The sequence below is a fragment of the Rhea americana genome, unplaced genomic scaffold (genome assembly GCF_003343005.1).
Source record: "Rhea americana isolate MKP2758 unplaced genomic scaffold, rheAme1 scaffold_32, whole genome shotgun sequence".
NCBI classification, from domain to species: Eukaryota; Metazoa; Chordata; class Aves; order Rheiformes; family Rheidae; genus Rhea; species Rhea americana.
The window spans coordinates 414039-428955 of NW_028186446.1; the positions used below are offsets into that span (position 1 = coordinate 414039).

General features: G+C 39.5%; 1 protein-coding gene across 1 annotated transcript in view; it reads left to right on the top strand.

Moving 5' to 3' along the window:
- The first annotated feature begins 4019 nt into the window (after positions 1-4019).
- NMT2 (N-myristoyltransferase 2) overlaps positions 4020-14917 on the top strand; it is a 43123-nt gene continuing 32225 nt past the window's right edge. The window contains exon 1 of the mRNA XM_085310561.1: positions 4020-4162. Within this exon, the coding sequence (XP_085166687.1) occupies positions 4020-4162 (143 nt within the window). The remainder of the gene's footprint in view (positions 4163-14917) is intronic.

A 14917-nucleotide genomic window follows, 5' to 3' on the forward strand; every position in this document is an offset into this window, starting at 1 on the left:
AAAATATTTTTTTTTTTTTTTTTTTTTTTGTGGAGAAAAAAGAGAAAAACAAACTGTGGTGAGCAACTTTTGAAAGAACTTAAATGCATTACTGTGTAAATGTTAGAAAAGAATTAAAATCATTCCTCTGATTTAACGGCTGCCTCCAGTGAGATAGCTGAACAAAGAGCGTGATTGTTATTCCATATACTTGATATTGGTCATCCAGGATGTTAAAAATACTGACAAATTGTTTTGGTTGGTTTATGACCTCAATCTCCTTATGAATGGGAGCTGGTAAAACTGTTGTTATGTAGGCTAATTTTATGTTGATAATGCTACTGAAAGAGTATCTTAAAAACAAGAGTTTGACACATGGTGTCCAAAATTGTGCATTATCTCAATGAAAGGCTATGCATTGCTGCTTTTAGTAATATTTTGCTTATACTATGCTTTCTTAATTTTACAAGTTGGTTGTAAACATTTTATGTCCTTTATTATAAACTACTCAGCAATTTATTTTAATGTAAAACTGCAGGAAACTTGAGTAGCATCCCTTAGCATTGAAGCCTTTTTATGAAACCAAACTGAACTTTGTGTCAACTAAGACTCCTCCAATTCTGGTCCCATTTACTCAAAGTGCCTTTTTTACAGTAACAATGAACAGTCCCTTCTTTTGCTAACTCCTTTTAATTGACCCCATTTGGGATTTTATAAACTTACGAACTTTTACCTTTTATTTTAAGCTGCATGCCAAGAGTCMCATTTTGTGCTGAGCATTTCTCATTTCAATGCAGTGTATTCTGTAACTATCATGTATATTGTGGATTCTGTTTAGCCAGGGTAGACTTAGAGGACATTTTAAAGGCCCCAGGGTAGCCAGAAAGATAGTTTCATTGACTGTATATATCGTTAGTTTTCTCTGGAATCGTATGAGCTAATCTTGCTCATATAAAATGGACTGTGGACCGAGCAAGTGGACTGAATGTGTCTAAAAAAGTTTTTGAAAAAAAAAGAAAATGTACTATCCAAAAGTGCCAGAATTGCTCTTCTGTGGTTTCTCTATACAGAGCTGCTTGGTTATTCAAAAACTATAATTGAAAATAAACTGCAAAAAAAATCTTTGTGGATTTTTTCCTCTTTTGGTGGTCATCAGATTCTTTTATATTATTAAATAAGCAAAACTACTTTGGTTTCTCTTTTGCTGTCCATATTTATGCTTGTGTGGCTTACTAGCAATTAAACTTTATTATGCAGTTCTCATAAACTTCAGTCAATACTGAAATGTTGACCTCTTTTCAGGAAAGCATCCTTCCTATCTTGAAAAATACTTAACAGTTGACTTAAATATCATTGAATATTTTGGAAATGAAATTCTGGTATCACTGAACTTTTCTGTGGAGTTTTGCTTCCAGTGGAACCAGTTTTCATTCTGATTTCTCGGGTACTTACATTTACTGGACACTTCTGACCGCTTCATGAATTAGGTTCAAAGGAGAGAAAATACGTGACTTGTCCTCTGGGGGAATCCTTCATATACATTCATTTTATCATATTTAATTCTATTCTTTTTACACAGCATAAGCAGCAGTAATACTTTATAATTTTTATGTAATCTCTAAGGTAATTAGAGAATGTTTATACAGTTCCTATTTAAAATTAAATAATAAGCCCTGACTCAGAAGCATTACCCTTTTTCTTTCAGTAGATTTCAAAGGTTTTCATAGAAGGCCAGTGTTGTAATTTCCATTTAACTGAATGTCTTACCTGAGGGTCCAGGCTAAAGCCAGGAACTGAATCCAGATTTCCCAGATCCCAGTACAGTGCTGTCTATCTGCAAAGCTGCTTCACCTCTGTCTTGCTTTGATCTGTATTTGGCAGTGGTATGTGTCATAGAAGTCTAAAATAATATTTGTAGAGTTCACTGAATATTGAAATCACCATGTAGGCTGTCAGTTATGTTTTAGTAGTCATATGCATTCCGGGTCCTTCCTGTTCCATTTAGGAATTTTGCTACTGACCACATGTGAAGTGGGTCTGGGGTCTGAGTTACTTATTGTTGGTCTGTGCTAGGTCGCTGAACAGAACAATTGTGCTTTAAAGAAATGGTATTTATCCAATTTCAGTAAGTGCTGGTAATTTAGTGTCACTTATTAATCAGAATGCTGTATCAAATAAATATTCTGGTAAAAATTTGAACCTACTGGAATTATTGTGCTATTTAATTTCCAATTTTTGTCGTCTTAACTCTGTCATTTTTAATTACATTCTCTTTTTCGGATTCCTTTGCAAAATTTTCATCATTATTATCTTGTAAAGTGAGATTGTTACTATTAAATTGCAGCAGATTGTTTCTTTTAGTTGTGTTGTTTTTATTTTTTAAAAAAACTTGATTTCATGGTTTGATAATTTGTGGTCCCAATACAACAAATTTATTTGAACAAATACAATGCTGATATTTTGCAAACTTTCTTAAAAATAACATATTTTTATTACTGCAATGTATTGATGTTGCAGAATTTGTAGCTTTTGAAATGTTATTTGCAATATAGCCAGCACATCTGAGCACATGTTAAATGAAACTGGAACAGAGTAACTCAAATCAGATTTTTGGCTGAGATTATGGTTTGCCCATGGTGAAAGCTTATTTCTTTGTCTAGTCTTAATGCCCAGTGACACAGGCTCTATGTTTTAGTTCTCAAAAACATACAAAAACAGATCTTTTGTAACATATGAATAAATTGTTTGCTTACATTCTGCAGTTGCACAAGTATAATTTGAATATGTCTTGGCATCAGCAGTTCCAAGTGATCACAGTCCAAGTAGAAGACTAGAAAAGTAGTTGAGTTGTTCTCTCGTTTTTTTTATGGCAAGTATTAATGGGGGAAAATTCAAAAGATTGTAATGACAAAGCTTCCAAAGGAAATGACAACATACTAGACTGCAAAAAATACTGGAACAAGTCTTCAGGTAATGCAAGATTTATCTGGATTTTCAAACACAGACAGTGAGTAAAACAGTAAAGATTATAATTCCTAAATCTTACATTATGTTATCCAAAGTATGCCTGTATCTTGGGACCTATTAGCTCCCAACAACCATAAAATTTCATACACTCGTTAAGAGTCCATGGACTTGATGTTCCCACTTTGTTAGCGCTGAAATACTTGCTTCTCAGAGCTTATTAAACTGTCTGAAAAGCACCGTGACTTATTGTGATAATCACCTTTTATTATTTGAATAATTACTTCATCAGGGTTCCAGTGTGCTAAGGCCTGTACAAACAGAGAAAAGATTGGTTCTTGCCTCAGAGCATTTGCAGCCTGACACATTAAACAAACACACAGCACTGATACTGAGCTTAGATGAATAGCTTGCGAAAAATCCCTACCATTTAGAAATTGCTTGTGATGCTTTCTTCTGAAAGAAAGGGTTGAGTAGCTTTTGTAAAGTGAAGTAAGCACTCTTGAAACACCTGGGTAGTATTTTCATCTTCTCCCCTTCATTCTGTCTGTGAGTTGTGAAGGGCCGACCTTACGTCAATATCCTAAACAGGGAGGCTGAAATTCACTGAAAAACAGATGTAAATGAGCAAGTGTTGCATTAGATATTTACTCTTTCTCTAGAGAGATTCCTAGTAAACCAAAAAGGGCGTTATTTTTTCTTAACCAACCACAATTCATCTGAGGATCAAACTCTGCTATAACACAATACCTCTTAAACTATAAATAAGCCATAATTGGGGGCATGGCAGCATCCAGCTGCTTCAAAATCATCCTTGGACATCATCAAACAGGAAGAAAAGATGTCAGTTTGCTTTTCTAAAATGTACAGGCAGCAGGTATTTCTGGGTTTGAGTTCTGCTGCTGTCTGAATCGCTTTCGCATTTGAAGTTCTGGCAGTTGGACTGTCTGCCGCCTGGCGGCCCACTGCCTCATCAGCGGTAGCCGCAGCAGTCGTGTAGCGGCTTTGGAGTTCAGATAGATCTCCACAGCACTTCTACCCGCGGTGGACAACCGCCAGGAGGTGGCTGGCGCGAGATGGGCGATTGCTCCCTGGCAGCGCTGCCCGTGCAGGTGCAGCCACCCATCCCGGCCAGCCGGAGGGGCCCTGCCGGACCAGCAGCGGTGGCACTGGCCAGCTTGTATCAGCGCCAGGCAACCGATGCGCTGACGGCGGTGCAGTGCGTCTGAGCGCAAATGATGCTGGTTTTCTCTCAGCTCATTCATGTCATCTTGGTTTTAGATGAAAATAAAGTTGAAAAGAATTGTAGCTATTCATGGTTTCAAATATGGATGAGAAAAATAAGACAATTATTGTTCTTTTCCTGTTCCTCTACTTTCTGCGATCTTCAAGGTAAGTTCTGTGCTAACCTAACTTATGTTATGCCTGTTATTTTTAATCTCCAGGCTGCAAACTCTTTGGAGTTGGAGCCTTTGGTGTATGATTAGGCAGCAGCCAAGTGCCATTTTCAGACTAAAGGAACATTTTTTTTTAATTTTACTCATGTAATTCTGACTAATAAACTGGCATCTTATATTTGTCTTATATTTGACAGTAAGAAAAGAAAGGGTGTCTAGTTCTTTTTAGCAGTAAATGCTCTGTTATCCGGAGATTATTAGCTTACAGAATGTGACACCTGTTTCATTATCATTTAACCAAAGTACTTCTTGTTTTCTTGATCATGCTTTTCTTCTAGGAATAAATAGTGCCACTATATTTGATTATTAAATATGTCTTCTGCCTTAGAAACTTGCAGACTTAGGGGAGGAAAATGTGAAAACATCCAAGAGGCACAAATGAAATACTTGTGTCAAGTTATCTTTGTATTTGTGGAGAGAGGGACTTTGTGTTCATGGTCAGAGATACCGACTCCTGAATAAACCTAATTAGGGAATGGTTATGCCAGTATTACAATATAAAGGTAGAAWATGGTGCTTGAAATTCTGCTGTAGGATGAGAAATTCTACTTTCAAAGGAATGTCTGGTCCTGTTGCAAGAACTGTTGAGCATTGCAGCTGAAAGAAGTTACTTTAAGAGAGCTCCCTCGGTAATCATTGGTTTGGAAGGTTTTTGGAATTCAGATGTTTGTAGGAACTTTAAGAAAGGTCTAATGTCATTGCATCAGGGCTRTCTTCTCCCTAACCATCACACAAGATTTTCCTCAAGCACAACACCAGAAATACTAGCCCCTGTGCTTCTCCCCTCCCTAGGCAGAATACTATTCTAGGGAATACTACCTAGGGGAGAATGCCTTCTGCTAAGTTACTTATATTTGCCTACTAACCTAGACCTGATGTGTAAATTTTCTTTGTTATTAAAACTTTTCTAATGTCTATTTTAAATAATTTACTGTACAACTGTTAGAACTCCTGACAGAGGTTTTCTTTTGCAAAAGACTGTGAAATTCTGAAAGGTAAAAATCTTACCGTGGAATCTCCACGAATTTTGCATAGCAATGAAGAGTTAGAATAGAAAGTCTGATTTCCTGTTGCATTCATAGAAAAGCTACTGTGTCCATGAGACATTTATTCTGCCATAACAAAATTAAAATGTAATTCTCCAAGCAGTAGATGTATTTCCTGAACAACACTGTTAATCTGCTTATAACCATCCAGAAGGTACAAAGAACCTTAAYTAGCATTATCAATTATCTGATTTGTAAGTTACTGGGATACTTCTGGTTTGAACAATCAAAAGAATATTGGAAAAGATTTTCTGTAAGCTAATACAGAAATGTTGGAAATCTAGCATTTACCCCAAAGTAACAAAATATTGTCCCTGGGGACAGTTTGTCACCAGCAGGAGCATTGTTTGTGATAAACTTTTCTCATCCAAGGTCTTTAGGCTGCAATCTCCCAAGACTGGAAGGCCACCTTTCCAAATAAGAGGCATGTCTGTTGATTTATACTAATGAAAATAGGTAACTGAATATTGTGAGAGAGAGAGRCATGCTTTCTTGGAAGGGTTGAGGATAACAGAACTTTAAAGTTTCCTTCCTGCAGCTGAAAGCATAGGCTTCAAAAACTACTCTAGGCAGTTTTCTCATGATTTCCAGGCTCTACTCTGTATTTTAGAGTGTCTAAAAATGTTCAGTACTCTAGTGCAAATGTAGTGGTCGCATATGTAGAATCCTGATAGTTCTAGTCTTTTACAAATACTCTGCTCTTGAGAGCTGTAAATCAGACCATAGCCTCTTCACTGTGGAGGGAAGAAATCAAGATCTCATATATGAGAGAGTCCTTTTCTGTTTCAGGACAAAGAACTGTCAGAAATAGCAAAAAAAAGAAATTCTGAAAACTTTTCATTTTGAAAAACTCATACTGCAATAGTCATGRGATGCAGAATAATTCTTATATCCATCACTCCCTCAGTCTGGAATCAGGGGAAGAATCCCTTCACCAGCAACCTCCCTACACAAGAAACAAAGATGAGAAAACAGCACTGAAATGGGAGAACTATAAAAGACTGATAAAAGAACTAATTTAGGAGCTGATGGGAGTAAATTGGATTGACTTGGAGACTATGTATGCAGAATGATTTGCTGAGTGTAGGTCAGAGCTCTCACAGTCCATCTTTATCAAGAAATTTGTCAGTATTTGTCTTTATCAACAAATTTCATTCACATATGTAGTCTGAGAAGGATCTTAAAAATACACAAAAATGCAATAAATGTATATATTTGCAATAATCAGTATTTAAGAGGTAATTGTGATTATTTTGTAACTCATAATTTTGGGGGTAGGGGGAGAAATCTGAKGAACAGAGGAATTGCAGTGCTGGAATCAGTCTCAATCTGTGCTTGATCTGTCTTGTATCCTGYTTCCAACAATCATCAGAAACATGCTTCAGAAAACAGGGGAAGAAATCCCTAAGAGTGATAACAACCTCTGGGGTTAAACATCTTCCTGTTCTTATTACTTACACCTTGAAGCATGAAGACTTATATTTATCATACATATTTTTAATGCTATTGAATGTTTCCACTATGCATGTAAATATCTAACCTTTTTCAAYGCTGTCTAGCCCATGGCTCTTGCTAATACAGGCACCAGCATGGAGAAGTAGATGCTTCATTGCAAAACACAGGTGMTAAAGTAGAAGAGGTAGCCTTGGAGGTGCATTTTAAAACAGCTGAACGTCAGTGTGCAGGAGGGAGAGCAAGCCAGCGTTTGAGAGTGCTTCTCTTCCCRGTTTGAATGCTGCAGCCAACAAGGTCAGTGGCAAGCGGGAGACCAGCAAAGCTACAGCTCAGGAAGTGTGGTATGCAGTGACGGACTAAAAAGATGTAAAGTGGAGGGACAAAATGTGATGATCAGAGACATTATCTCATATTGAAACAAATGTGCAACATATGGGATCACAAGCTCATTTAATTCCCTAGCCCTTTCTACCTATTCTGATGCTACCTTTTACAAATATATAASTATGCTTTTGTATTCTCTTACCATTGCATCTCATTCAGCATTGAAGAAGGCAGTGTTTAAGTCCTCAGCAGTAAGAGCAGTCTTACTTTTGTGTCCAATTTACAAGAGGCTTACACCAAATTTTTTATCATTACTGTTTACAATACTGAATCCGTTTTAGTTTTTAAAGGCTATGAATATTAAAATGTGGTATGTAAAGGTACGAGCAGTCTTATAAGCGCATGAAAATTTCAGATACAATTCTTTCAAAATGTTTAATACTCRAAACACATAGACTAATCAGATGATGTCAATACTCTAAATGTTACGTATCACTGGCTCATTTGGTGTAATTAATGCACAGCACTGGGCAGGTAAACAAGCCCAGATTATACCTAGCTGCTTGGACGACTGCATCTGTGACCATCTGGCTTAATTAAATCACAGAAAAGCAAAGAGGATAAGAGTCTAGCCCTGACTAGGGGTGTTAGGACACATTTATTCCATTCCAGAGTTTTTCTGGRACAACCATAGATTGAACAAGTCTGGTATTCAGTGTGGTGGATAATAAATGGCAAATTTTGCGTAGTCATAGGTCAGTAGCCATCAGAAGACATGGATTTTGAGCAACATGTTGTCCATAAGATCTTCTGACATGGTTTGTAGCCACGGGGTACAGACAGGGTACAGTTTAGACTGTACCCTGTACATCAGTACAGTCTAAACTGACAGAGAAAAAGYATAAGTTTGCCTACAGCTCATTACTTGCTCAATAGTTTTATCCACAGGCCAGGAAAGGCTGGAAAGCACTGGTATGGAGTGCTGTTAGGATGTTTTCTTTGTACTGCTTTAAGCTCCAATAAGAGGTGCTGTGTTTTGTGAAAGCTAATTGGTCACTGGGTTTCCCTGTCACTGTCCTGAGACAGAACAAGAATACAAATGATTAACTAGGCTTAGGCGTATGCAGGGTAATCACTGTAGCCTTTAAAACCTTTGTTTTAAGGGAGAGGTATGAGGTTTTCATGTAGAAAAGGTAACAACTGAAGGAAGAAATAAAGTGCTGTGGGAAAAATTATGAGAAAATTGAGATATGTAAAGTATGTTCAAACTATGCTATTGAATTCAAAGTCATCTGTGTACTTAGAAACTCTTCTGCTTCAACCTATAATACTCACGTCAACAACCTAAGTATCATCAATCCCACTGTTTCTAGCTGGGTTAAATCTACTGTGGTAGATTAGACTGCACTGAGTAAAGGTAGGTACACCTGGAAACACCTGTGCTTAGAATACAGTATCCTGCCTGTTGATTAAAGAACTATCTGATAAAAGCCATGTTTTTGTACACGCCAAATTCTCCAACAACAAAACAGTGACAGCACAATCTGGTAGTTCTATTATTTAAGTATACCCATGTATGTAGAACCAGAATTTCCTTCAACGCAATCTGCTTCTAGTTCACAAATAAAAAAGCAAAAATAAAGTTAGAGAAGTAATTAGAAGGAAAAAATATATTAACATCATATATATATACATAAATATGTATTTTTCACAGTTTACTTTTAAGGAAAAACAGAAAAACAAGRAAAGAAACTTTAAGAGCACTGTTTGCTAAAGGAGAAACATCTAAGGAAAACAACTGAGTTGGGAAATAATTTGGGAAAGTCCTTTAATGAGCTGCCCGAAMAAATCCGCTGGTAGCTAACCTTGGACTAGCAGAGAAGTTCCAGAAGATGAGAAGATTGGTACTGGTATGCCCACGACCAAAACAGGTATGTAGGATGACACTGTTTAAACTGACTACAGTCCCAAACACATAAAAAAGAAAACTGAGAGGAGGCACTGATAGAAAAGGAGATGGTAACAAATACCAGGAAGAGCAGCAAACATGATTTACAGAGACCAGGTCTCATCAGAAAATGCTAATGTAATGCTTTTATTTGTTATTAGAAGTAACTGAGAAATGACTTTTGTAAGACTTACGAGTTTTGAACTGCACAGCTCTGGGGAACTGTGAGGCTTCTGAGGTAGCAAACGGTCTCTCTCTTATTGGAGCTGGAGAGATTAGCCTTTGCTTCCCCAAGGACATTCTCTCTCCCAGATCCTAACACTATTAGCTGACTCTTGCAGCTCAGCAAAAAACATCAGGTGCTGCTGTCACTGGCACTGCATTAAACTGCATTGCCCAGGGTTTTGCCTATCCCATTTACAAAACTTCTCCAAAATAAACATCCATATGATTTATCATAAACCTGTGAAAATCACCTTAATTGCTAGCTGAGTTTACCAGTATTGCCACATGACTTTGTTTTAACAAAGGAAAGATGAGCTGCTTCCTTAGTAAGCTGGAAAAATTAAAACAGATGTGAAATAAAATGCCAAATATAACCTCCACTGTATTCCTGATACCAAAATAGTTTTCCTGACACTGCTGAGGCACACCTTGCCTCAAAGTACCTGGAATCCATCTTCTGGGTGCTACTTCTGAGTAACTCCTTACAGCTAGTTTAGGATGCTTCTTGGAACAACCACCTGTCTCTCACATTTTTGTCAGCAGCTTGGTGTGTGAGACTGCTGAGCGTGAGTTTCCAGTGTCATAACTACAATAAAAACATCTAGTGCTTGCTTTAAGAACAACAGAATACTGAGGACAGATATATTTTTTCTTTCCATGGACATTAGCGACACCAATACCGGGATGCTACCTATAGTTCTCATGTTCGTATTTTTAAGGGGATGTTGAAAAAATTTTAAGTAGGTAAAGAAGATATCCACAGAACTGATTTGGGATCTAGTGTGTATACCTTACACTATTTAAACGTCTAAGATCCATCATAAACCACACACTAGACATGCTGCCTGCCAATAGGCAAAATCTGGAAAAAAAAAACGTAGAGTCAAAGGAGTTAAGCCATCCCTATCCCCAGTGTTTCTCAGCTAGTTTAGATGGCTCCTCACTTGGTAGCCTAGATTTCTTTCAAACTCACTTTGGTCACTGATTTTTGAGTATTTGTAATGTGCTGGTCACTGCATTTTGAGTACTTGTAAGGCCCCATTTTAACTTCTGGATTTCACTATGTGAGTCAACTAGAAAAAAGTTAAACATTGCAACACAAAAGTCCATTTGTGGCTTTGAGCCTATATTCACATGCTCACATCCAAGATGGCTCAAAGCCTCTCAGAACTGTAGGCAAAGGTTAATTCTGTATCCAAGAGAAGGGCATGACTGAATACGTCATAGAAAGTGGAGGAAATAGAACATGGAAAGAGAGCTAGGATAGGGAAAAATCCAAAAAGCTGGGATTGGTGGCAGTGCAGAGGGTCTCCTATACCAGTGTATCAGAGTCTGCTACTCAGTGGCTGACAGTGGTGTGAGCAGATAGGCAGAACCATGTCTGTAGTMTTTTTATTGACCTTTCTCTCCTCCTTTCCCAGCAATTTGTTGCTATAAGCAACTAGATATTCTGGCTACATTTAGAAGCAAACTTAGGCTCAGCACTAAAACTCTAAGGACTCCACTGAAAATAACCAACCAGCATTAATCCATCAAATGCTGGAATTATTTAACCGATTTTATTGTATGCTGTTCAGTATTAAGTGAAGTATATCTGCTGATTAAGAATTCTATTCTTTGTGTATTCATTTTTTAGCATTCTTATAAAATGACTGTGCTTCTTTTTTAATCTTCATAAAAATAAAAGGCTTTTATCTTTCTGATGCATTTAGGAAGAGAGCTTTTTATCAGTTAAAAAAATAGTGATTCACACCCTAACAAACAGGCTCTTAACTTTTTAAGTTTAAAATGAAATACTGCTGATAGCTTGTGGTGATCTGCTTACTCTGGAACAAGCATACGGGTTATGTCTGCATCACTTGTACAGAGCGGCCTTGGGAGCTCCCAAATGCACTCGCCTGCCGTAACAGAGCCCTTGCAAGTACAGATGCCTGCAGGCTACTGACAGGCAGCCTGTGTGTACACACGGAGTACCACCCATGCTGCTTGCTGCACTAATGGTGTACTAACAACACACCCAGTTACCTCAGCATGGCTGGGCATGTGGGGTTCTCAATTTGGTGGGTACATCTTTTACACCTTGCTGCTGTATTTGGGGAAGACGTGAATATGTATGATAGCCAAAATCTATCAGATAGTGCAATTAGTGAAGAGCGTCTGAGGTTTATGGAATGAATTTATACCTTCTAGAGATCTGTCCAGTAGGAAACAGAGGAAGGACATTAGAGAAATCCTCAGTGCAGGAGAGGAGCATACCTTTGCCTTCTAAWCAACTTCTCTGTTCGTGGTACAAGCCAAAGTCACAGGTTGATGAAACTCAAAAGCCAATTGAGTGCTGTTATTTGGCCTTGTAACAGTCAAATCTGGAGTATATTCCCAGTTGCGCCTCTTAGGAAATAAGCTGTAATTGCTCTAAGTAGGGCTGTTAGAGTAGCCCTTCAGGGATGCTGTGAAGGCTCAAACTGCACAGTTCGGCAGATACGCTCTTCTTGACCACACTTCCAGGCAGGCGTTCTGATGAGGACAACACGGGGAAGCAATGGAGAAATTCACGGTGCCTCCCTTATTGTCCCTCTGTACTGCAGGAAGAGTCAGAATACAGGCTTCCTAATGGTCTCCAATATCCCTTACAATTTTTTCTGTCACTCCCAGGCTTCCCATACTCCATTCTCCTCAGTGTATTGATGAAAACTGTGGGAAAATAACGGAAGATGGCTAAAACCAGTTTCTTTAAAAGAATGACTCAGTATAGCTCTTTAGTCATTGACATACTGTTCCTCACTTTCTCCTACACATTATTAGAAAAAAATACAAATTAAAACTATTACTAACCACTGGTTCAACTCCTCTCCATGCTACGGGGCAGCCGTTCACCACAACTGTTTTTTGTTATTTAAAGGTATTTGAAATTGCACCTTTGTTCTGAGATTTTCTTTCCCTCACACACAGGACAACTGACTGAAGTTGAAAGTTTCACTTCTAAAGGTTACTTCAAACTGTGGTAGCATAGTAAGCACAGTTCTCCTCTGAACTATAGTGACGGCTTCACGCTGTGAGGTCATACTCGGCCAAGTGTTAATTACACACTCCATCAGTTTTTCAATAGTTGAGGTCACTTATCTGGCTATTTTTTTCTCTCTCCCTTTGCTCATTTATGGGAGATAAACATCACCTTAACAATATAGCCCTATTCAAGAACTGAATTGAGTTTTACCTATTTTTAAAGATAGATGTGCTATGTCATAGTTATTTTGTTTGGAATATGCTTGCTGAGTATTTTCTCGTCTTGTTGATTTAGTACTCTTGAATTTCTCACTCACCACAGCTAGATAAAAAATACCCTGTCAGAAGTTCAACATAGACTACAGCCAGAAATTGAATACAGAAAATTTGAAGCACGGAAAATTTGAATACAGTCATGAAAGGAGATGCATCAGAATTTATCATGACAGATCACACATTTGCTAAAACCATATTCATTACGTATTCAGATAATTTTAAAATAAAAGTTTCCTTCATGTAGTTGGAAATATTCATGGCAGAGAAATTTGCTTGGCTTCTCTTCTGACTTAATTGCTCTAATTTAATTGCTCTTCTAACTTAATTGCTAACTCTTTCATTGCCCCCGTCCTCAAGTCATTCTACACAAAGCCATAGCCACATGTTAGAATCCCATCAGTGCAGATTTTGTGCGCATGGTAAAGTTCATGTTAAGAAAAAAAATTAAGACATATTACACTTGTTTCCAGGTAATCATAGTTCTTCCCCACCTCATTATTTTGGGGTTTTAAATCATACAGTGATTTCAAAATTCAGATGCAAGGTGTAGGAGAACATGAGAGCACCCTTGTCATTATGTTTATTCTAGCAATCCAGCAAAGAGATAAAAGAGTGCACCCTGCCCAGGACACAGTTGGGAAAATGCAGGGGAGGAGAAGAAAGTTGCCAGGAAGAGGAGGAATTGCCAGCGAAAACTGGGGGCAAAAATCAGGTAGCGAAAAGCCACTTTCTGCTGCTGAGAGTTTCGTCAGAAYGGCTGATACTCTTCGCTTACCTCATTGCATTTCCCCCTGGCTTCTCACAACAAAGCACGAGGGGCCCACGCAAGTCCACCTGTGGCAGGAAACAAATGGTAAATGATTATTTGACAGTACAAGGGTGGCACTTTCTGTTACACTTCACTACACGACAAGGCTTAGAACAAGGRAAGTTGGGAGGCAGTTTAGGAGGATCTTTATAGACGAAAGGCAGCTCACAGGATGACCTGGGCCTTTGGTCTTCCCCTATTACCTGATTTGTCCTTGACTTTTTGAGAATCTTATGTATTTGAATTACAAGTTCCTGGGGCAACTCGCACGTTTTAGAGGACCAAGTGGAGTGGGAGCAACAGAGATGGTGCCCAGTATGTGCAGGTGCAGAGTTTGACTGAGAGGAGTTATTTGACATCACATCTGCAACATCTGGTAGAGCAAAATGTAACACAATCTGACCTGATAAATGGCAAAAATGAAGCAGCATCTTCCTCCCATTAAACATCTTTCAAGAGGGTGGCAGGGATACGCAGCAATCGCAATGGATGTGTATTACATTTTAAAGCCACGTTTGGCAACATCGCCAGACCAAGCATTCAAAAATTCTGAATTTCACCCAGCAGTCTTGATATGACCTGGAAACCACACAGTTTTACTAAATAATGCAAGGTTTTCTTTCTCCTTGCTTTCTCGGTCTTGGAATTGTTAGCTTTCCAACTCCACTTTTTTCTAGCGGGGGCTTGTAAAAGAAAAATAACAGAAAATTACTTTTAAAATTTTGAGTTCTCAGAAGCGCACATAGGATCATAAGGAGTCTCCTGCACCATCGCACCTGGCATCAGACAGTGTGGAGAAACTTTCGCAAAGTGCTGCGGTACAACGATAAAACGGTCAGATTTTTGGCCTCTGCAAYGCCTACAGTAGTCACAAACCTTACTGAAGCGTGAAACCTCTGAACTTCCAGCCTGAATTATCCCTGCCTGTTTGTTTGGGGGCCAGCACTGTCCTCTGACTTCAAAAGTGACAGACAGCACTGGAGGCTGCACTTCAGGGAAACACCAGGCGTTGCAAAAGCTGGCGGCAGGGGCCGCACGCAGGAACGGCCACGAGCGCATCGGCAGCATCTACCGGCAGCAACTTCGGTGGCAAAACACGGCACGAAAACAGCAGACACGAAGCCGGCAAAAGGCGCTCGGACGCTGCCGGCCGCAGCCCCGCCGGTCCCGCCCGGGCTGCCGAGGCCGAGGGGAACGGGCGGCGGGGAGGCTCCCGGCGGCGACGGCGCCTCCGCCCGCCCTCGGCGCCCGGGAAGGCCGGGCCGGGCCGGGCCGGGCCGGGCCCCTTGCCCCCCACGGGGCGGCGGGAGCGGCCTCCTCTCGCTCCTGCGCGGCGGGCGAGCGCGGGCGGGCGGCAGCTAGAGGGAGCTCCTCGGGCCTGCCTCGGCCCGCGCGCCCGCTCCCTTTCATAGGCTGCCGCGCCGCCGCCCGC